Consider the following 24504-nt stretch of genomic DNA (forward strand, 5'->3'; position numbering starts at 1 on the left):
TAGCAGCATTCACATCACTGTAAACTTGAACAGGATGAATGTCACTATACTGATGCGACAGACTACAAATCTGTTCTCCACTCTCTGAATTGGTGTACACGAGTCTCTGTGCTGAGTCTGCACAACAAAGTGTTTGGGTTTGCATGAATTCAAAAGCTGTCATTTAAAATCAGCTCTATTACCAGTTTGCTTCTTGTGCAGGTATGTGGAGTCACAGGGCGATTTTTAACTGTCTGTATTGTATAATGGTACTTTAAATACTTGATGATTTGGTGGACTGGCCTCTATGTGGTTAAGAGACTGAAACAATGCCGTGCAGGTTTCTCCTCTGATCTGCTTTTTCATAAACTGTTTTTGAAATTTACTGGTCAACATGGCTGTGCCATTGCATCGGGTTTTAAACTAAAGTGACCACCGTAAAGCTGATGTATTATATTAAAATCTGTTATTCTTAGACACTGCTGTAGGTCATCCAAAAATTAGATTTCTTTTGAAGGTAACACTAAAAGCATGACATTAAGACTGAGCTGAGCCCTCCTAAAGGTTTGATGCTGGAGTCGCCCCTGATTGAGTGCTTCTCACACATTTATGATTTTGAACAATTTACAGAAAATAATATCAACAGTAAGTACTTTTAAAGATTTAACATATAATAATAGTTGCTAAATTCATGCAAGTCAAATAACTGATTGATCAACTACAGAAACAAAATTGTATTTCATGTGTTTCATGAGCACAAATCTTCATCTGTAAAATAACAACTAAAGATGTCAGATATTTGTAGTGAAGTGAAATGTACCAATTTCCACTGAGAAGCAGCGGAGAAGAAGCCACAAATGTGATGGAAAGACCAATGTAAAGTACAAATTCCTCACATTTGTACTTAAATGCTGTACTGTAGTAATTGTACTTAATATCATCTGGCAAAAATGACCCAACAACCTCAATGCAAACTTCACAGTTTCTGAACAACTGAATGATCTACTTGACGCCTGAAACTACATTGCAAACACACATGACATATTTATATTTTAACAATCGAAAGTTCACATGTAGAAACAATTCACACCGAAGCAGCTTCTTGCATTGAGTACTGTTTATTTTGAATGTTATTTTAATTTTATTATTTTCCATTACTCCGTGTAATGACTTGATTTATCCAACCAATGTAAGAGCAGACCTTCAGAGAAATAGCTGGTCCGGTACAGGCACGTTCATAATCACCAACAAGCACACCATGAATCTTGTTGTTTTTGGCCATCACTCCACCACCAGAATCACCCTGAGAGAGAAAACATAAATTATATGTTTGTTCCAAAACATCTGATAATGATACAGATAAAATGTTGGCAGCATGGCAACTCACCTGACATGTGTCCACTCGAGGTTCTTTGTAACACATCGTGTTTCCATTTGGCCATAAGAATGCTGAATTACATGGATGGAGGTTAAGCTCACACTCAACAACATGCATCTTTGCACACTGGAGATGAGGCGGTGTACCAGGGACTAGAGAAAAAAGGAAAATAACAAATGCTACTGCATGTTTCATGCAAGGAAATCAGATATTGAAAGAAACATGCTTTGCCTCATTTCTGGAACAAAATGTGTTCTTTAAAATAAGCTGAGCAGCATTTAAAAAGGAGGGAAATTGACAGTATATCCACAATAAAATGAAATAAATACTTTATGTCATCACAGTTTTCAAATAAAATGAAAATGTAACTATAACAGGCACACAAGACAAAATCAAAGTATAATATAAACTAAAAAATTGTGAAATAATCAAAACAATACTGGTCTTACGTTTGTTGTAGTTTACATCAACCGTATAGCCACCATGGCCTGCAATCTGAATGACATCCATCCTACAAATTAAAAAATAAATAAAATTCCATCTCCATGTCTGCAGGCTGAGTATTTCCAGTTCACTCTAAGTCAGCTAATCTTTTCAGATTCAAACATTTTATTAAAACATTACATTTCCTTCCATTTCCTCATGCTCGTGTTTTATTGTCAGTTATTATAGATCATAGATGTACCTCCTAAGCAGGTACCTAAAATCAAAACCAGAACCCTTTGCTCAATATTCAAGTCTTAGTTACATTATTGTTAATAAAGAAGCTCTGCAGTCACTAATGGGGGTTTGTAACTTCAAAAGCATGATGTCATTTTGTTCATAGACTACAGATGTTGCTACATTTTTTTGCTCTTCCTGGATGTTTAAAAAACCAACCAACTAAACAAGAAAAATACATATTATGTCAACATATTAAGGACTTCCAGAATTCAAACTTTACACTTAAAAAGTTACTCAAAACTCACTTTTTGCGACGTGTACATTTAGGGAAGACAACAGGCTTAATCTTATTCTCTGGTGGGTCGATTTTCAGAAGCATGATGTCATGTTTTCCTGTTTGGTCCTCAAAGATTTTGTGATCAGTAATTGTCACCATTCTTCCTGGACCTGGATGAATTCCTACATATGCAGACATAGTCCTAAACAATGGAAATGGTAAAAGAACAAAATACCAGTAATGATTTTTGTCTCTGGACTGTTTTTTTTAAATATGTGAAACAGTCATTTCTCACCATCCAGGTTGATCTTTCCAGCAGTGAGCTGCAGTTAGAACCCACTCGCTGTGGATCAGAGAGCCGCCACATAGATGATGGTAATGTGTTCCATGGGTCAGAGTTATTTGCACGTGATACAGACGATCATTTTTCTCTATGGTCGTGAAAGATTCTCTTGTGCAAATCCACCTCTGTGCACACCGTGAAACCTGAGAGAAGAGTAATATACTTACAGATGGTTGGCTTACCACCTGAACAACATATTGTCTCAGCCAGGAGCCAGTTATTATGGTTGTAACCAGCAACAAGTTAAACAAGTCTTTATAAACACAGATATGTCATAACCTAAGGTATGGTTCAAATACACAAAGTTTAAAAATAAAAGCAGAAGAAACTCACTCACCAACCCACAGGAGGAGCAGGAGGAACTTCAGGTGAGCCATTGCTGTCATTTAGCTTGCAGTGAATGCTGTGCTGGGACACTTTTTAAACCTCTTCTCACTGTGTTGGTGAGAATAGATCCACCAATCACACAGCCCAGTTTTATCAATAAAATGCCATTGGTTGGGACGGTCTTCATGCAAAAGTTAAACGTCTCATCCTATTAAAAAGAAAAGTGTTACTGTAGTCTTTGTCATCAACATACTGCAGGAAATGACACTGCAGTGCAAACAGAAGTTATCTTTTCATAGAATTATTACTAAGTTGGGCTTTTGAATGTTTGCTCGTGTGCAGCAACTATACTCGCAGTCCAAATTGTTCTGTTTCACAAACTCTTTGCCTTTTTCAATGATATATATGCAAAGCTCAGTGACAGTTATTTATTTGCTTCAGTAGCTCATTAGGGTCTGTCTCAAACCTTTTATAAAAGCAGTATAAAAAAAGCATGAAACATCAGTTGTTCAGTTAATGTGATATTGGCTCACTTGATATAACAATTTATTTTATTTTATTTGTCTTGTACATATCGTTATTGCACTTCCATAAGTGACAACATTGAACACCGATGTTTGACAGAAACTAATCCACAATGTCTCATTCATTCAGTACAAAACCTTGAGGCTGTTTTCCTGCCTTAGTGAACAAAGATATGAAATGCTATTTGATTCTGAGTAAGCTCAAAATGAAGTTCATTGTTCTGTGACATACAGCTGTCTTACAGCCTTAAAACTTTTTGTGTGGGCCTCTTTTAGTGGTCACTTATTGCACTCTTAGTTGTTAATACTCAATATTCAGTTTTTCCCCATGCAGGTTAATCAGTCATGTTTGCATGGTTGTAAAATAAAAATATTCATTGTTAATTACTGAAAATCAATAAGTACATAACCTAAGAAGTTGTTTCACATCCTCCTGGATCATATCTTGATATTGTTACCTTTTTAATAATAGCACAACTTTAATCAATTGAATTCTTTCACCTCAGGTGTCTATTTCCAAATCCACTCTAAGCTTCTTCAGAGCGGTTGGTGATGTGTCCAGGTGGCAAAGACCTTAAGGTCGGATTTGTGATATTTGGCTGTATAAATTAAAATATGCATACTATGTGATGTGATTGCAGAGAGATTCAGATGGTGCAAGAGGAGATTTAATGGTTCATTACCTGGACACAATTTAAACTACCATTTATCACAACTAGCTTGTAGCAGTATTTCTCTCTTTCTCTTTCTTTCCCACACATGCATGAGCGTGCAGTGGCGTGTGAGCACCTACAGAGTTAGTTTTTCGAATATATTTCAAATATGGACCCAAATTCAGAACTCAGGAGACAAAGGATGAACTCAAAGATCAGCTTCAATGCAGTAGCAAAAAATACAAAAACACAGTGGCAGGGCAGCAGGAGGGAAACTGGATACTAGCAAAACCAGGGAAACATTGAGGAAGGAAACAATACAGAGAGGGAGGACACAGCAACCAATTAAGACAAACTGAGGGAGTAAATACACAAGGAGCTCAGGACAAACAGGAGACACCTGGGAGGACAGCTGAACCTAAATAAGAAAACGAGACAAGCGACGTAAAACAAAATAAAAACCACAAGAGACAACAGACTAACACAATAAGTAACTTGGTGTGCAAGAACAGAAACACAGACGTGACACAGAACGCAGGACAATGGAGGAAAATAAACTCACTGAACTATTTTTAATTACAAATTACAAAAGGAGATAGTCTGAGAAATAAGCTCAAAGCTACAAAATTCAAAGTAACCAGAACAAACTAAGCATAAAGATGAAAGGTGAAAATTTAAATCACAAATAAACTAAGAAACAAATTGAAACTATTTAATAATAACAGTAGTATCTTGGGCTACGTCCACACGTACCCGGGTATTTTTGAAAACGCAGATTTTTCTGTGCGTTTGCACCTTTCGTCCACACGTAAACGGCGTTTTCGGTAACTGAAAACGGAGATTTTTAAAAACTCCAGCCAGGGTGGATATTTTTGAAAACTCAGTTTTTGCGTTTACGTGTGGACGAGAAAAACGGAGAAAACGCAGCGTCAAAGGTGTGCGCATTTTTTAACGTCACACTGTGCGCCAGGTTATTGTTTCGGTGAAATGAATTTCTACAATGGCGGACTTACACAAAATACCATTACTGTTAATTTTACTCTCTGCAGTGTTTAAATGCTTACACAGTTACTGTCCCTCCACACATAGGACTCAGTTCTGCTTCTATGCGCCATCTTTGTTTACTCTTTCCCACCCAGGCTGACTTCTGATTAGCCAACATTTCTACACGGATAGGAATATAGCGCCATCTGCTGCTTTGGCATGTTCCTAGCAGCGTTTTCCTTCGTTTTTGTGGACAGGATTTTTTTTAAAAACGAAAAATCTCCATTTTCAAAAGTACCCGTGTACGTGTGGACGTAGCCTTGTTTTGTGTTTCTAGCTTCTAGGGATTCTAGAAATGGAAAAATGTACTTGATGGAAGGGAAGAGCAGTCATGCTGTCCAAATGTAAAGTAAAACATGAGTTGAATCTATCAATTTACACACTTTTCTTATTTGCCTTTCCATCATACTGTGTCATAATGTGCTATTTCTTCTCTGCTGTGCTGAATTTCACAATAGAAGACGACCATTTGGCAGCCACTGTGCAGAGCTGTGGCCCAACTCCAAATGTAACCAGAGCTCTTATCCATCCATTTAGTGGGTTTATCAGCAGTGATCAGTCCCATAGATATGGGCTAGTAGGGCCTTCTACACCTGCTAGTCAGTTCAGAAGGTTGTTATCATCCAATCAGATGGAGGATCACTAACAGGAGGATGGAAAGACTCCAGAATCCATTCTCACTGATCTCCGGTGGATACGGCAGTGTTTACAAGTGAGATGATTTAAATGGACAGCATTTATAGAGTGACTATAAAAAGTCAGCGAGTGTCAGTAATCACTCAGTCAGTGTTGGGAAAGTTACCTTTAAAATGTATTCCACTACAAATGACAGAATACATGCCCCAAACTGTAGTTTGTAACGTATTCCATTAAGTTACTCATTGTGAGTAACGTATTCTGAATACTTTCAATTACTTAATATATTAAAAGTCTAAAGAGCTCGGAAAGAAAAGCGTCTGGACTTCTTTAAGCTGCTTGAAAACGTTTCACCTCTCATCCGAGAACATCTTCAAGCAACTTAAAGAAGTCCAGACGCTTTTCTTTCCGAGCTCTTTAGACTACGATGACCTGATGACTGAGAACCTTCACAGACTTAATATATTGTCATGCTTTTTACAACTACATGAATGTAGCGATCACATCCTGCAAATTCTTGTTTGTTTTTCTCTACTAATTGGCTGTTAAGCCCAAATCTCCCTGAATATTTACTGTAGAGGAGCAAAGACTTATGTTAACATAAGTTAACATAAGATGTTAAGATAAGATTTGATGTTAGCTTGGTGGTGAGTAGCCTTCAGTAATAATAAAAATATCACACAGCAGTAGTACATCCTAGATACTGACGGTAGTTTCAGTAGGCTAACGTTAGTTTTTAAAAACAAACTTACTTCCAGATGTTTCTTTAGGTTGGAGGTGGAGTCTTTGATGCTGAGAGCAGCTTGGTTGCTAGGAAACAGAGTTTGCGTTGCAGGGTCAGATTTCATCCTTTTCTTCTTTAAATGTGAAGTGGTGTTGGAATTTCCAAGTAAGAAATGCATTCCTGCCCTGCTGCTGGCTCTGTTGTGCTGGCTCCGGGTCCATTGTGTAACTGACGCCATCAACATCAACAGTACATTCGAGCCTCTTATTACGTGTTTTATTTGGGTTTCCGGCAATGCGTTTAATTACCAAAATTAGAGATGGGATATCCTAACATATGAAACAGAAAATGACTGCTGTGTAATCCATTTATTTCAGTAACTGTATCCTAATTATCACCTATTTAAACGGTAACTGTGACGAAGTGGTTACTCATATTTTGTATTTTACATACGTAACACCTGTACATGTATTACTCCCCAACACTGCACTCAATAATGTTAATGTGGTTGTGTTGAGTAATACTGCGAGTGCTGATATAAGAGCTTTGAGCTGCATTTGTAGATATTACTACGTGTTTTACAGTCTTTATGGTGCTAGCTTAAAGTTACGGTGTAAGGGTTAGCTTATATTGTGGTAAAGCGGTTACTATTTAAATGGTGTCTAGACAGAAATATTAACTCCTGTTATGACTAAGTTGCTAAGTTACTAGTTAATGAAGTTACCAGTAACATGGTTAATCGCATCCACAGATTCACAGTAAATATCCCGATTAGCTTCAATGGATCTATAATAAATTTCTAATAGTTCTAGCGCTTCATTTAAACCGTATGATACTCATACTTACCCAGAGTCAGTGTAAAATAAAATTCTACCTGTGTGAACAAAGTCTGGCTCCTTTAATCCTGCATGACAAACTTCAGGATGCAGGTTTATTGACCCACTTTCCTGCTGGCACACCTGTGACACCTGAGAGTCAGCTAGAAACTTACAGGAATGTTTACATCATGCAAAGACTGATAGACTCTGTAATACTGTAAATGATCAGTAACTTAGGTTAATACTAAACATTTGTGCCTCTCTGTCTGTGCTGAACCATTTATAATCAGGTTTTGAGTCAGGCTGCATTGAGTGTGGGACTTAAAAGCATTAGGCTTGAAGATGGTATGAAAATCTCTACTTACCTTCTACGCTATATTTTTGTTACTGATTTATTAATACATTTTACATTGTTTCTTTTGTTTATCAGTAGAGAGAACACAGATTTCAGAGGCGCAAAGAGAAGCACTGTTGCTTCATACTTAATACTTTAAAGCTGCATTAGGGGAAGACAAGAAGCAGAAGTACTTCCAGGTACAGCCGCAGTGAGGGAGCAGACACCTTACACTGAGTTCAGAGAAGTCAGAATTTCAAAAAGCGTCTGAAATGTGCTCAGAAACAGCACATTTTATAATAACAACTATAATATTATTATAAATAGTAGTTATTCTCTTATTATTATAAATAAATATCAAACATTTCAGTTGATTTTCTATCACATATATTGTGTTAGCCCTGTGATAAACTGGCAGCCTGTCCTGCTTTTGCCCTGTGGCAGCTGGGATAGGCTTCAACCTCCCACTGTCACGATCCTGGGTCTTTTGACCCAGCGTTTTAAGTTTTAGTTTATTTTTGATGTTTATGGTTTATTTTTAAGTTCATTAGGTTATCTAAGCTCATTTGTTTATTTAGATTCCCCTTGTGTCTTCTACCCCTGTGTTTTAGTCTCCCTTTGCCCTTTATGTGTTTCATGCTGCGTGTCTTATGTTATCAAGTTTATATTGTCTTGTCTGCGTCTCATGTTTCCTGTTTTACTTTGAAGGTCTGTGTCCTATGTCAGTGTAGTCAGCTTTGCTTCCTTTGTCTCGTTATGTCAGAGTAGTGTCAGCTGTTTCCCCATGTGTTTCCACTTCCCCCTAATCAACCTTGTGTGTATTTATTCTGTGTGTTTCTGTTCATTCTTTGTTAGGTCGTCTGTTGTTCCATGTCTCCCGGATTTTCCATGTTTATGTTTTTGCAACGTTCAAGGTTTTGTTCTTTGCATTTAGTTTTCCCAGTTTAGTTCTAGTTAGGTTCTTTCTTGTGTGCATCTGCCTTTTGTTTTTGTACTCTTTTATCAGCCACATTAAACGGCTCGCTTTTAACCTGACTGTGTTTTACCCAGCAGACATTTATTTCAGTGACTTTTTTGGATTTAACGGACTTTGGATTATTTCCTGTGCAGGGAAGCAGGAGGAGGAGAAGGAGGCTATTTGGGCTCAGATGACCCGGATAGCCACAGCTAACCCAAGGTTTCTGGATTTTCTTGCCTGATGATTTAAAGAACTTTGTTACTGCCTCAACCTCAGTAGTAATATAAAGGCACTTTTTAACTAGTTTAGGAGCATTTCACTTTTCTTTTGTGCTCTGAAAGACACAGAGGCTAGTAGTTTTTAAAACAGAGTACCACAAACAACATGTATCCTTTTAGAAATAAACTTTTCTTGTGATACTTCTAAAAACCACATATTCTTAACTAGCCACAATAGCACTGTATCGACCCCCCCAATGTTCCTTTAATGCAACCTATAATTGTCTAGTAGCCACACAAACGCACTGCAACAGTAAGACTTGATGATTAGACAGAGGGGCTTACAGGTAGGGCCCCAACAGTCAGCAAAACAAGTCATAAAACAATAAAAGCTGCATACTTATCAAGAGCATCCCAGCACACACATCCCAACTGTAGTTCCATAGTTTCCACCTTTTTTCTTTACAAACTGCTCCTTTATCTAACAATGACACCTCCTAGCGACTAACTGAACCTCCATAGTTTTTCACCTTTTTTCTTTACAAACTGCTCTTTTCATCTCTCCATGTCAGAGGTCAACTGAAACCAAGTCCACCTATATAAAAACACCCCATCAGACACACAGTATTTTCCTCAGCACTTCACAACTTTCGCAAGGTATATCGTTTTAAAATGCCACCGGCCACACACGTAAGACCATATTTTGTTTGATTATTTCAGTTAATGCTAGAATCTGATTTCGGTTTCTGTGACTGTTTTATACTTACATTTATGTATTTGTTTAATACTGTATGAAGAACAAGTTTTTTTCTTTTTGTAAATTTTGGAGTAGATATACTGTGTGCCAAGTTCCTTGTTTAAAAATCATTTGGAAACATAAAAAAAGATGAAACATCATTCTACTCAAAATTTTAGCTTTTGAAAGATTATGAATAACTTTTGTTCTTTTCCTTTTTCTCTAGTCCCTGATGAACCACCTAATCTTCAGTGTGCAGACATGTGTGTTGCTGACTGTGAGCCTACCAGATACTCTCAGTGTACTGCATATGTGCCATATAACAACAGGCTGTGTCTGGAAGAACATCAAGTAGATGCACGTGGGGTTAGTTGACTGCTAATATTACTGTATATCATCTGTGTATGTTTTAGATATTTTGGGGAGCACAAACTACATTTCTCTTCTCTCGGGGTGATTCTGGTGGTGGAGTGATTTACAGCAACATGATTTATGGTGTAATCAGTTCTGGTTTTGAACGTGTCTGTACTGGACCAGCTGTTACTGTGAATGTTTGTTCTGACATGAACTGGATAAATCAGAAAATTGCTCAAAATAATGGAAAATAACTGAATGAAAATAACATCCAGAATAAACAATCATCTCTACATGAAACTTGTGTGCTGTGTGTTGTTTCTACTCTAGAATATCTTCATGTTAACTGCAAATTGTGAACCTTTTTCTTTGGTCTAAAATATTGTGTCAGATTTGCAGCTTGTGTGTGTTTGAATGTGGTGTCACGTGTGTAGCAGCTCATCCTGTTGTTCAGAAACTCTCAGACTCACACTGTGAAGATGCAGAAAGGCTTTCTGATCAGACATGCCACCAATCAGCTGCAGGGCCTGAACATGATAAACTTCATAAATCTGAGTTGATTGTTGGGGGTGGAAATGTTTACATGGAGGCTGTTGGCTCATTGGTGTCAGATGAACTTTTTTTCAATCACTGCACTGAGGGCATTAAAATAAATACAGTAACCATCAAAATAAGTTTTGTTGATAAAATACATTTCTTGAAACCGTCCATTGTATTGTCCGAACTCTAAACACTGAATCCAATTTTCAAACTAAAAGCAGTGCTTTCAAAATTTACACTAAAGCAAAAAAACCTACAAGAACAAAAAATAAACAAAATAAAATTATAGTACATAGCGACATATGTGTTTTATTTCTCATAACACATCATTTCCATCTTGTCTTCAGTCCTGCATTTTTATACTTCTAAGACCAAAATGAAAACTAAACTCTTCATATTCACAAACACTATTTGTTTCAGGATTTCATCATGATTAATTTTCCATATGAGGCAGTGCTTTCAAATTACTTTTGAAGTAGTACAGAGAAATTACTCTTCTCCTCTTCTTTTAAATTGCAACAATATTTTCCAACTGAGCAGTAAAAGGACACGGAACTCAAACATGAAGCATCAACGTGATGTTTAGATGTCGATTAATATTACAATAAGAGACTAAAGTAACTCGCTTTGAACACTTCAGTTTTCTCTCTTGATGCTGCTCTTTGTTTCCTCCTCCACTTGTATTTTTCTGCACTTCAGTGAATGTGCATAGCACCCTCTGTTGTATGTTTGGGAGAACTGCACTGCATTGTCATCAAATGAAACTGTGCAGAGGTGGAAAATGAGCAAAGGAAGCACATCAACTGAAGAAGCTTCTTGGATCAGAAGTTAAACATCATCCAGAACCTTAAAGAAGTAAAGTCACTTTATTTCCAGGCTCCTTAGACAACCATGACCTGGATGACTGAGAACCTACAAACACACATGAGCAGCAGTTTATTTAATGTGGACCTGAGCGGTGCCCAAAACAACAACCAAACAATTTTTATTGAACCCTACTTCAGCCAATCAGCAGTCTTTATCTCTTTCAGCATCAAACACAAACCACACCTTGAAGAGAGGTGACAAATCCACAAACACCTTCAAATGTAAACACACATCACACATGATCAACATGGATCCTAACATAGTTGATACTTTTTTTTGTAAAGCCTGATACTAAATGTATGCAGGCCACCTGAACTGCTTTGTCTCGAGTGCCGCCCACTGGGTTGGTCACTAGAACTGTGTGTTGCCATCACTGGAGCCGTGGTTGGTCTTTTAGATTATTTAGACTGGGACTGTTTTTTGTTGATTAGGCAGCATGGTGTCCTGACGGCTGCCTCTGTTGTTTTTTTTCCCAGGAGGAGGAGAGTGGAGCACAGGTGGACAGCAGCCACGGAGCAGAGAGCACGGAGTTTTGGGTGAAGACATGACACAGGAGTCGAGAGAGCTCAAGGGATTATTGTGTTGTCTTATTTACTCCACTGTAAATAAAGAGCACTGTCCATCGCACGAGTCCTGCTTTTGGGTCCTCCTTCCCCACTTCACAAACACTGAAACTAATTATACAGGTAATAATAAAGGAACCAAAAGTTCACATCTATAGCTTTAAATTTGGACAAATCTGTCAACACAACCATCAAGAATAGAATAAAATACAAACAAACACTGAAACTAATGAAAAATTACACATGATATATGAACTGTGGAAACTAACTGAACAATAAAACTCAGAATAAACAAATTCAAACATTATATGAAAGGTATAAACTGATTTGCATCTTATTGATTTGCAGGCTTACTTTGCTCCAGGACTTGACGACTGGCCCAACCCGTACAGTCTTTGTCTCTTAATACTGAATGTTGAAAACTGATACTCATGGACACCTTATTTCAGTCTCTTTACTTTGCATAAGAGACCCAAAGCATTACATCAACATGATGTTGTCTAGTGGACCAGCACGTCCATTACATGTTTTGCCGTTATTGCTGTTTGTTACGAGTTCAAATATTGAGGGTGAGCACAAAACAATAATGGTCCAGAAGAGCTTCGGTCAAACAGTGATTTTAATGAACACGCGCGTGGGGAGATGAACACTGCCCACAGACAGCATCGATCTCCGCCCAATGATACACAAGCAGTTGTTTTATACCATCAGGGTTTACTTTTATGACGCCCCCTCATGCGTCAAGCAGATACAACACATGCATAAGTTTCAAAACCACAAATGTTCTGTTGACGACTTTTGACACATTTAAAAGGACATCTTCTCCGTCTCGAGGCCAGGTGCTTCCTATTAATCTTCTAACTCTCGCTTATCTCCTGGAACAAACTGTCCCTTAGGCAGACACAATTTTGCAATCACAAGCTTTTGCAAACTATTATTTGAACTCTTACCTAAATATGAGTCTAACTACTGTTTGTGTGTGTGTGTCTCGACCTCCAACGCACTCAGCCTCACCCCGCCCGTTGATGCTTCTAACCTTTTACCAGACAGACGCTCTCTGTGATAGGTGTAATAATCTTAACTAAGAACATGTGTAATCTATTGAATAAATGCTTTGATGAAATGATAATTAATGTAATGGTAATGATGATGGTTATGAATAGTAGCAGTAAAATATTTCCCTGATCTCCACACTCCCGCTTTTGACCTCTTGACCACAAGAGGTCACCATACGTTGCTTGTGTCACTCCTCGACCCACTCAGCTGCTTCCATGTCCATCAATGGCATCATGGGCCCGGGTCACCGTTCCCTCTCTAGCCGTCCTCTGGCCCAGGGAATGAGACAACACCCTTTGCGACATCAGACAAAAACAAACACCTTTCCCTACTACGCCTCCCACACTTATCTCCTCAATTGGTCTCTTAATTCTTCAAACTTGGTTCAAGCTATCATGTTTGGGACTCTCTAATCAAAAGCAAGCCTGACTTATGGCCTTGGCTCCCTATTTCGTCTACCTTTAACAACGGCGGGAGTGAAGCTCCCGTGGAATGTGCTCCGTCTCCTCTATTATCAGAAAAAGCAAGGTCTCTGAAAACAGTATTTCTTATACCTCAGCAGTATAATGCATCATAAAACAATATCATTCATTCACAATAAATCAGCAGCCTAATGTAATACAAATCAGTTTAACAAATGTAATAGTTATCACCTTCTTCTAATTCAGGAGAATAATGCAAACTAAAACTACATAATAATTTCACAATCATTAATCAGGGGCATAACGTGGCATAAGATAATATAATAATCTCACAGTCCCCCTTTGATCTCTTTTAAAAGAGATCACTTACACCCTAGAATCCAGGTTTGTGAGGTCCATTTCTTCTTCTTAGTCCTGAGGCCCTGTGTCCCCGTTTAACGAGTGGACCATATTGGATGACCTCTGTGATTGTGCAGTTCAGATGCAAGAAAAACTATGATTACAACAACAGTAGTTACAGATAACACTCCCATCGCTCTCCAGTTCTCCCACAGCTTTATCTTGGTGCTCCAGTTTCCCCAACCTCATTTTGGTGCCACCTTGTACCTTTCAAACATACTCAGACTAGAACCTCTGTCCAAGGAGCTTTTAACCTTTACTTTATTGCTGCAGCAATCAGTGTCTTCCAGTCGGGTGATTCTCTGCTCTTCTTTCTTCGACCTCAGGGGTTAGACCACCCTTCAGTCGTTGCACAGATCAGGGGATTATTCTGCCCCGATTTTCAAACAACGATCTGTGTATTCTGGGGTCACAGCCGTGTCCCCCTTTTTACCAAGAGCCTCTCGAACCTCGTTGGTCTGGTGTTCCTGGTTTTTTGCCAACCCCTTCATGGTTATTGCTGTGTTCATGGGATCCATCCTTTTGAGGTGACTAACTAGAGCCCAAACTGCATGACCCTTGGCCCCAGTTGCTGTCTCGGCAGTCTCCACGTCTATCTCTGCTGCGAAGGATCCTCATATCTCCGTGACCTCGTCTGGTGTCTGTTCCTTTCTCTGTAAGACAGAAAACCAAAACACCTCTCTGCCTAGCCTTAATAATCTAATGTTGTTATTCATTGTTCCTCTAGTCATTCAAAATTGGTTTAGAATATTCAGAATGTTCAGGACTCTCTGGCCCAGGGACTTATTCTAATCATAATCTATGTGTGTGTAAGCGTGTTTGCATTTAGCCCTCTGCACTCAAAGTTAATACCTGCAATATATCAGTCCGGACCATCATGCCGAACGAAGCTTATGACCTTCTAAAGACTGAGTGCCAACTCATTATGAGCACATTTGCAATGCGTATATGAAAATAAAAATAACCACTTATTTTAGTAAAAGAAATCAAAAACAAATTAACCATTTTTACTTCTAACCTTTGCCACCTTTTTACAAAAATCATGTGTTTCTTTCAGCCTTCCGTCCTACGATTTCCTCTCCAGTGCGATACTCAGCTTCTCATGAACACAGGCATTTTATCCTCTAAACGCTATTCAGTTTATTTCAATCATTAATGCTTAAACATGAAAATCATGCTTTAAACTTCTCACTGGTTCTCTAAAAAAGTCTGGGAACTTTTGGGTCATTACAAGCTTAAGTTTTACCATACCTAAATTATTAAACACACAAATAAAGTCATAGAATATTCATAAAACCATTGTTTGATGTTAAAACTCATCTTCCCCCTTTTTGACACACTCCCATGTGTCAATTCACCTGGAGCTAGAAATTAAAAGAAAAGGTTAGTGACATCATATCTCAGAAAGTATCAGAAATTCTCCTCTCGAGTATCGTTGCCCCAGTCTTGTCATCCTGTGTTAGGAAATGAAATCAGTGTAGTTATTATGTTAAATCTGTTAAACTCCTGGCTCCGCCCAGAGCCTGCATCTGCACAATTGCCTAGAAACAAAACCTGTATTAATATGAACTTCACATTTGAAACGTCGTTTTTTTTTTCCCCACTGTTTTTCCCTCACTGACCACAGCAGGGTAATCTATGTCTTGATTCAGCCATGAATCCAGCTCACCTGATTCATCCCTGAGCCCAACCGTCACTGGCATCTGATAGTGCTGCACTGCATGTTTTTCCCTTGATGTCACTATTTTCAATGTTTAACCCTTGTGCTCCCCTTCGGGGCAGCCCCAGACCCCGGGGGTCCCAAAGTACCCCACCCTCAGTAGAGACAGGTGAATGAAAATGAAAAAAAAACAGAATGATCATTTGGGGTCGAAGAGTGCCCCAAAGCGATTCTAATGGGTTCGTCAGGGGATCGGGAAAGAAAACGTAGCACTTGGGGGCCACGCACAGAAGCTGCTGCGGCAGCGTGGGGGTCATTGATACCCCAGTACATAAAAATGAAGCATAATCACAATAATGATAATAATGATAATAATAATAATAATAATAACAATAATAATAATAAGAAGAAGAAGAAGAAGAAGAAAAAGAAAAAGAAGAATACAACACACAGACGCTTCTGAGTTTTATTTTATTTTATTTGAAATTACACTCACGATACAACTGAGGCAATCTGGAAGGCCATACCTTTTAGGGTATGCGCAATAGGGAGGGTGCGTTTTTAAAATGCCCCCCCTCCCCCCCGGGGCTGTATTTTTGATTACAATATCAACAAACTGTCCGTGTTTCAGGTGCTCGGTGCTGTACAGCGCCCTCGGTGGCTGTGAATACATGATCAGGAGACGTTGAATGGAAGGAATGAAACGCGGCGTGAGGAGTCTTTTCCTGATGCTGTAATAATGTTCAGCGTAAAAGTCATCCTCCAAGTGTCACAGCGGGATGGAACGGACACACGCGCAGGCTCTGAGTTGGGAAACACAAGAATCTTTATTACAGCACACCAGGTGATCTATTTACAGAGGTGAGGGGGAAGCTGGGCTCCGGGGGTCCACACACAAAGGGAAAAGACGCTGAAAGTCCACACGCACTCCGTCCACTCCTCACGCTCCTCTCCACACTCCACAGAAAACACGATGACGTACTCCACTCCTCGCACACTCAATCACTCAGGAAACACAGGGGTTGGTCCAGGGAATGCGGGTCGGCAACGGTCCAGCGACGAGAAACACAGAGCTGCCGTCTTATAAAGGAGCTGGAACACTCTCGTAACGAGCCACAGGTGCGTGATGGCGACCAGGTGCGTGGACCAAGGGCAGAAGCCCACAGGTGAGCTCCGCCCTGGCAGAGGGAGGAGGGAAAGAGAGGAAGGGAGAGAGCAGGAACAAAATGAAAAACATATGTAGCCATACTGAGCCGACCGGGTAGGCACAGGGACCCTGACACCAAGACTCGCAGACACTCGTGTTGTCTCTGGCTGGGGTGATTGGTCTTGCACCCGTTGCATGCTTCGGTGCGGTACTCGTTGATCACTAGGTCGAGTAGGTGATACACCTACGCAGTTTTCACGGTATCGACGAGTAAAGAAGACGCCCAACCGTCAAGCTCGGCGTCTTTAACTGAGAATATCCAAGGGCTCCAACGAGCCCCATGAGAACACAAGATGTAAAGTACGCTCCTGTGCCAAATAATCCCAGGGAAGCGAGGCGGAAGAATTTACACCGCTCCTTCAATTCGATCCTCTCCTCTTCTTCCCTTTTACTTTATTCTTCCTCCTTTCTCCTCTTCAGCCTTTCTCCTTCGAGAGTCTTCTGGGCCGCCTTATACATCTCGTTGGTGTAGTGGTTTCCTCCATTGAAATCCACCATTTCATCCAAAAGACAGCCCCAGAGTGTCGATCACAGCGATATTTCTACCGTCTTCGCCCTCTGCCTCTTTTCTCAGACAGCCGTCGGTGACAGACTCGGGCGAAACGTCTTCTTTGAAAGCGTTCGCATCCCCCAGGATGGTGTTTCCGGATGCACTCTTTCCCGATCCTGTTTTACCGACCAGAAGGAGTCTCAGTTCTTCACGGGTCGCAGAGCCTGCGGGGTTGGGGAAATGATAGTAACATTTGAATCATTCTAGAAAAAAAAAAAAACATAAAACACTACGTTACACTAGGCTTTTCTTTTGTTATCTTTGTATTGATGTTGACAGCAAGCAGTTTGTCCACATAAAGCGAGTAGCACAAGCAGCACACAACCCTAGGATTGCACTTTACCTTTGTATCGATGTTGACAGCGAGCAGTTTGCCCACATAACGCCAGTAGCACAAGCAGCACACATCCCTGGATCCGGCTTTTGGTCGCCAACATTTTCAGTAAGCTAAGAAAAGAAGAAAGAAAAAAGAGGTGAAATTAAGGCACATTCAAGGAAAGTATTTCAGATCAGATTAGCAAGTTAAACCACACTGAAAATACACGTTGAATAAACCATGGCCCCAAACTGGTCGGTTGTCCCATGTGTTTCCCCCGTAGCTGCTCCGGGCGCACACACAATGAGCCCTGGTTTCGCGACGCAAGCGTAGCAACAACCTCCTTCTACTCCTCACTGCCTCCTGTATATGTGTGTGTGTGTGTGTAGGAGGTACTGGGTTCCTCACAGACGGTGGTGTTCGCGAAACCCACCCTCCCCAAAGCTAAGGGCTCGCCAGCGAGGCGCGTGAGAGTGAGGAAAATGTTTTAAAAAAGGGAAAGGAGGATGAGGAGACACTGAGAGTCCGAGGTCTAAACGGAAGGCTGTGTTCAGGTAACCCGCCCTCCGCAGACCTAAGCGTACGCTAGCGAGGCTCTTGAGAACGATGTAGAGGGAGCAAGGATGAGGAGGAGGCAAGGAGTGTCTGAAGTCCAAACGGAGGGTGGTGTTCATATAATAGGCAGGCCAAGCAGCTGCTCTTTCACTAGCGAGGCGCATGACAACGGTAGAGAAGGAGCAAAGAGGATGAAGAGCAATGGAGAGCCCGAGGTCCAACTGGAGGGTGGTGTTTGCGTAATAGGTAGGCCAAACAACTTCTCTTTCACTAGCGAGGAACTTGAGAATGATGGAGAGGGAGCAAGGAGTACGAGAAGCAACGCAGAGCCCGAGGTCCAACTGGAGGGCGATGTTCGCATAATAGGAAGGCCAAACAGCTTCTCTTTCACTAGCGAGGCGCATGACAACGGTAGAGAAGGAGCAAGAGGACAAGGAGCAACGGATAGCCCAAGGTCCTCACCGAAGGGGGTGTTCGCGAAAACGGCACTCCACACACCTAAGCATACACTAGCGAGGAGCATAAACGGAGGGCGGTGTTCGCGTAATAGGAAGGCCAAACAGCTTCTCTTTCACTAGCGTGGCGCATGACAACGGTAGAGAAGGAGCAAGGAGGACAAGGAGCAATGGAGAGCCCGAGGTCCTCACCGAAGGGGGTGTTCGCGAAACCGGCCCTCCGGAGACCTACGTGTACGCTAGCGAGGAGCATGAGAACGATGTAAAGGGAGCATAGATGAGGAGGAGGCAAGGAGTGTCTGAAGTCCAAACAGAGAGTGGTGTTCGCGTAATAGGCAGGCCAAGCAGCTGCACTTTCACTAGCGAGGCGCAGGAGAACGATGGAGAAGGAGCAAGGAGGACGAGGAGCAACAGAGAGCTCGATGTCCTCACCGATGGCGGTTTTCGCAAAACCCACCCTCTGCAAACCTAAGCGTACTCTAGCGAGGAGCGTGACAAGGATGTAGAGGGAGCAAGGAGGACGAGGAGGCTCGGAGAGCCTGAGGTCCAACTGGAGGGCGGTGTTCGCGTAATAGGCAGGCCAAGCAGCTGCTGTTTCACTAGCGAGGCGCAGGAGAACGATGGAGAGGAGCAAGGAGGACGAGGAGCAACGGAGAGCTCGATGTCCTCACCGACGGCGTTTTTCGCAAAACCCACCCTCTGCAAACCTAAGCGTACTCTAGCGAGGAGCGTGACAAGGATGTAGAGGGAGCAAGGAGGACGAGGAGGCTCGGAGAGCCTGAGGTCCAACTGGAGGGCGGTGTTCGCGTAATAGGCAGGCCAAGCAGCTGCTCTTTCACTAGCGAGGCGCATGACAACGGTAGAGAAGGAGCAAAGAGGATGAGGAGCAACGGAGAGCCCGAGGTCCAACTGGAGGGTGGTGTTTGCGTAATAGGTAGGCCAAACAACTTCTCTTTCACTAGCGAGGAACTTGAGAATGATGGAGAGGGAGCAAGGAGTACGAGAAGCAACGCAGAGCCCGAGGTCCAACTGGAGGGCGATGTTCGCATAATAGGAAGGCCAAACAGCTTCTCTTTCACTAGCGAGGCGCATGACAACGGTAGAGAAGGAGCAAGAGGACAAGGAGCAACGGATAGCCCAAGGTCCTCACCGAAGGGGGTGTTCGCGAAAACGGCCCTCCACACACCTAAGCATACACTAGCGAGGAGCATAAACGGAGGGCGGTGTTCGCGTAATAGGAAGGCCAAACAGCTTCTCTTTCACTAGCGTGGCGCATGACAACGGTAGAGAAGGAGCAAGGAGGACAAGGAGCAATGGAGAGCCCGAGGTCCTCACCGAAGGGGGTGTTCGCGAAACCGGCCCTCCGGAGACCTACGTGTACGCTAGCGAGGAGCATGAGAACGATGTAAAGGGAGCACAGATGAGGAGGAGGCAAGGAGTGTCTGAAGTCCAAACAGAGAGTGGTGTTCGCGTAATAGGCAGGCCAAGCAGCTGCACTTTCACTAGCGAGGCGCAGGAGAACGATGGAGAAGGAGCAAGGAGGACGAGGAGCAACGGAGAGCTCGATGTCCTCACCGATGGCGGTTTTCGCAAAACCCACCCTCTGCAAACCTAAGCGTACTCTAGCGAGGAGCGTGACAAGGATGTAGAGGGAGCAAGGAGGACGAGGAGGCTCGGAGAGCCTGAGGTCCAACTGGAGGGCGGTGTTCGCGTAATAGGCAGGCCAAGCAGCTGCTCTTTCACTAGCGAGGCGCAGGTGAACGATGGAGAAGGAGCAAGGAAGAGGAGGAGCAACGGAGAGCCTGTGGTCCTCACTTAGGCCGGTTTACGCATAACCCAAGACCCATCCGGCAAAGCGCTCACCTGCGAGGAGCAGGAGAACGGAGCAGAAGGAGGTCGCAGGACGGGGAGGCAGGAAGTGTCCGAAGTCCTCACTTAGGCCGGTTTACGCGAACACTGCCGAGAAGGAGACGACGATGATGATGATGAGGTGAAGTTGAGAGTTGTTTGCTCCGGCGGTTCGGGGTCCCTCCAGACCCCAGTGTTTGCCATCGTAACTTACGAATGTGCATTGGGGTTGCGAAATACCCCATCGTGGGTACACTTTGACCCCTTAGTAATCGCGGAGCAGAGAGCACCCCCGGTCCTCGCGAAGGCCGGTTTACGCGTAACCCGGGGCCCACCTGGCTAAGTGCTCCCCTGCGAGGAGCAGGAGAAAGGAACAGAAGGAGGTAGGAGGACTAGAAGAGAGGGGGAGTCCGAGGTCCTCACGGAGGCCTGTTTTCGCGTAACCTGGGGCCCATCCGGCTAAGCACTCGCCTGCGAGGAGCAGGAGAACGGAGCAGAACGAAGAAGGAGGACGCTGAGGCAGGGAGAGTCCGAGGTCCTCACAGAGGCCCGTTTACGCGAACACTGCCGAAAAGGAGACGATGATGATGTGAAGTTGAGAGTTGTTTCCTCCGACGTTTCGGGGTCCCTCCAGACCCCAGTGTTTGCCATCGTAACTTACGAATGTGCATTGGGGTTGCGAAATACCCCATCGCGATTCCTAAGGAGTCACACAGTACCCACAGAACACAGAGCGCCCGAGGTCCCGAGTTAGGCCTGTTTACGCGTAACTCTGGGCCCATCTGGCAAAGCGCTCACCTGCAAGGCCCAGGAGAACTGAGGAGAGGGCCGGTTTACGTGAAGACTACCCTCTGTAAAGCTGAGCGTTTGCAAGCGCAGGGTAGAAGGACCAAGGAGAAGGAGGAAGGAGACGATGATGATGATGATGATTATGTGAAGTTGAGAGATGTTTGCTCCGGTGGTTCAGGGTCCCTCGAGACCCCAGTATTTGCCATCGTAACTTACGAATGTGGTGCGGGGTGGCGAAATACCCCATCATGATCACTAAGGGGTCACAGAGTACCCACGGAGCACGGAGCGCCCGCGGTCCCCACTTGGGCCGGTTTACACGTAACCCGGGGCCCATCCGGCTAAGCGCTCGCCTGCGGGGAGCAGGAGAACGGGGGAGAAGGAGGAAGGAGGTCGAGGAGGAACGGAGAGTCCGAGGTCCTCACTGAGGCCGGTGTACGGGAACACTCTCGAGAAGGAGACGATGATGATGATGATGTGAAGTTGAGAGTTGTTGCCGTGGCGCTTTGGGGTCCCTCCAGACCCCAAGGTTTGCCATCATAACTTACGCGATCGATGGAGGGTTACAACCAATTAGGTGCCTTTGTTCGACGCTGTGACGAGACCCGCTATAGCCGGGGGTCCGCCTGACCCCCATCTGCCCCCACCGCGAACCGGCGCCCTGTTTCGCAACAAGACCTGGGTCCGCGCTGCCGGGGTCTGCGTGACCCCCCCCTTCTTTTTTTTTTTTTTGGTCCAGGGCGCACAAGGGTTAAGGAGTGAATAGTGAACTTCTTTTAATGGTGTATTTAATTAATTTTATTTAATAACTTGTGACCTTTGAGTCCCTTCCTTGCAAGAATTATGGCCAATGACGGAAATGTATGTATTACATTTAAGATTGGAAAACAATGTCAATGCCACAAATGTGAGTTGTCATATACATCTGTGAGTTAATCTGCACAACCGTGTGCACATGTGCTCTGTGCATGTACACACACAAAGAATTGACCTTCGTTCCTTAAATTTGTAGCATTGCCTCTGTGCTGACTGATGGTGCTCAGTGGCTTTTGCTTCTTGCTTTTAAATCAGATGTCACTCTCAACATAAACACAAGCTACAGCAGCCAAGCAGTCTTAGCTGAGGAAACAAAGATACATTTCCTCATTTAATGTAAAATATTGTGGTGATGTTATGTTATATTAGGCAGGCAGCTGCCCAAATAACACTGTGACAATCAAAAGTATATCTATTTTGAACGCCTCAGCTGGAAAAAATTCAAAATGGTTTATAAAGTTGGCCACAGGTCTGTATGTAAATGGGAGTTAAAACATTGCTTCATATTTGGATATGTATGATGTTAGTGTTTCTAAAATACTAAAAAATGTGTTTATTAACAAAGTAAACTAAAAATAGACATTATTAAATTTTATACTTTTAACTACTGAATTGAACATAATATGAAATAATGTGTTTCCACTGTGGGAATGATGGATCCAATGACAAATAACTTTCAGATTAGTAAAGCTATATTTTTAATTTTTCTAGTTTTCCATTTCTATTTAGATGATTTATATTTATATTTAGATTTAAAATGAACAGGATCATAACAAAATAACACCACTGCAAGTGTAACAAAAATATGTTGAAATCAAATGGTATGTTATTTGAAATCAATATGAAACAATGACACATGCATTTTATCCATTTTTTTTTATTTATTTAATTTTTCCCAATTGTCCAAATTAGTCTGTGATTTGCCTTATTGTCCAACAAATCATATTTATATAAAAATATATGTGACTCTCAAATATGATTTAAATGGATCATTCCTCACTTGATGACGAATTATCCATTTAAATATTTGCAGAGTCCTAAACTTGATGCCAGTGAACTTATCAGCGGTTGGTTTAAAAAAAAAAAAAAAAAGCCCACAAAATCCCCTATGAGCAAGCACTTGGCGACGGTGGGGAGGAAAAACTCCCTTTTAACGGGGAGAAACCTCCGACAGAACCAGGCTCAGGAAGGGGTGGCCATCTGTCGCTGCCGAGTGGGCTTAAAATGTTCACTGTCCATCCTCCTTCTGACAGGAACTTCCTACAGACCAGGTATGAAGGATGCCTGAGTGGACATACAAAACTCACAAGTTCCTGGCTCTCACGGCTCCTATGCAGAGGGTTAGTCGAAGAAGGAGGGGCATCGCGAGGGGCGTCAGGGGACGGGGGACTGTGCCTCATTGCCCTCCCCTTCTCCAAGAAACCCGTCTTCAACCGAGTCGAGAGAGGCGGGAACTTGTGAGGTGTGCATGTCCTGGTGAGCCTCCACCTTTTATAGGTGGGTGCAGCCTCGACTGTACAGAGACAGACCAGACCAGCTGCACCACACAGACACTTCAAACCTCATCTGAGGACAAAAAACATATACATACATACATATACACACACACACATATATATATATATATATATATGTCTTACTATTAAAAAAATAAATAAAGTTAGGGTTCCTTTACAATGTCAGAAGGAGGGAGGCACTAAGGCACCGCCTTCCGCCCCTCGACGCCCTCGCGGTGCCCCCTCCTTCTGACAGGAACTTCCTACAGACCAGGTATGAAGGATGCCTGAGTGGACATACAAAACTCACAAGTTCCTGGCTCTCACGGCTCCTATGCAGAGGGTTAGTCGAAGAAGGAGGGGCATCGCGAGGGGCGTCGGGGGACGGGGGACTGTGCCTCACTGCCCTCCCCTTCTCCAAGAAACCCGTCTTCAACCGAGTCGAGAGAGCCGGGAACTTGTGAGGTGTGCATGTCCTGGTGAGCCTCCACCTTTTATAGGTGGGTGCAGCCTCGACTGTACAGAGACAGACCAGACCAGCTGCACCACACAGACACTTCAAACCTCATCTGAGGACAAAAAACATATACATACATAACATATACACACACACATATATATATATATATATGTCTTACTATTAAAAAAATTAATAAAGTTATGGTTCCTTTACAATGTCAGAAGGAGGGAGGCACTAAGGCACCGCCTTCCGCCCCTCGACGCCCTCGCGGTGCCCCCTCCTTCTGACAGGAACTTCCTACAGACCAGGTATGAAAGATGCCTGAGTGGACATACAAAACTCACAAGTTCCTGGCTCTCACGGCTCCTATGCAGAGGGTTAGTCGAAGAAGGAGGGGCATCGCGAGGGGCGTCAGGGGACGGGGGACTGTGCCTCATTGCCCTCCCCTTCTCCAAGAAACCCGTCTTCAACCGAGTCGAGAGAGGCGGGAACTTGTGAGGTGTGCATGTCCTGGTGAGCCTCCACCTTTTATAGGTGGG

The 24504-nt window shown here is 42.7% G+C and overlaps 1 protein-coding gene across 1 annotated transcript; it reads right to left on the reverse strand.

The window, feature by feature from the left end:
* Positions 1-1123: 1123 nt before the first annotated feature.
* LOC146386048 (serine protease 1-like) lies at positions 1124-2498 on the reverse strand. Its single transcript, XM_084930044.1, has 4 exons — positions 2326-2498; positions 1807-1868; positions 1367-1509; positions 1124-1282 (listed from the first exon to the last, which is right to left on the reverse strand). The coding sequence occupies exons 1-4, from the start codon at positions 2493-2495 to the stop codon at positions 1124-1126; spliced, it is 534 nt and encodes a 177-aa protein (XP_084786170.1). The 5' UTR covers positions 2496-2498.
* Between the last annotated feature and the right edge of the window lie 22006 nt (positions 2499-24504).

The sequence above is a fragment of the Perissodus microlepis genome, chromosome 6 (assembly GCF_051167445.1).
Source record: "Perissodus microlepis isolate ML-2025 ecotype Zambia chromosome 6, ASM5116744v1, whole genome shotgun sequence".
NCBI classification, from domain to species: Eukaryota; Metazoa; Chordata; class Actinopteri; order Cichliformes; family Cichlidae; genus Perissodus; species Perissodus microlepis.

Bases quoted from the DNA above. Each gene is read 5' to 3' on its own strand.
- LOC146386048 (XM_084930044.1), bottom strand. From the start codon at position 2,495: ATGTCTGCATATGTAGGAATTCATCCAGGTCCAGGAAGAATGGTGACA. The intron at 1,869-2,325 runs GTGAGTTTTGAG...TTTAATTTGTAG, and splicing joins AAATGTACACGTCGCAAAAA to GATGGATGTCATTCAGATTG. The intron at 1,283-1,366 runs GTGAGTTGCCAT...TTTCTCTCTCAG, and splicing joins CTCGAGTGGACACATGTCAG to GGTGATTCTGGTGGTGGAGT.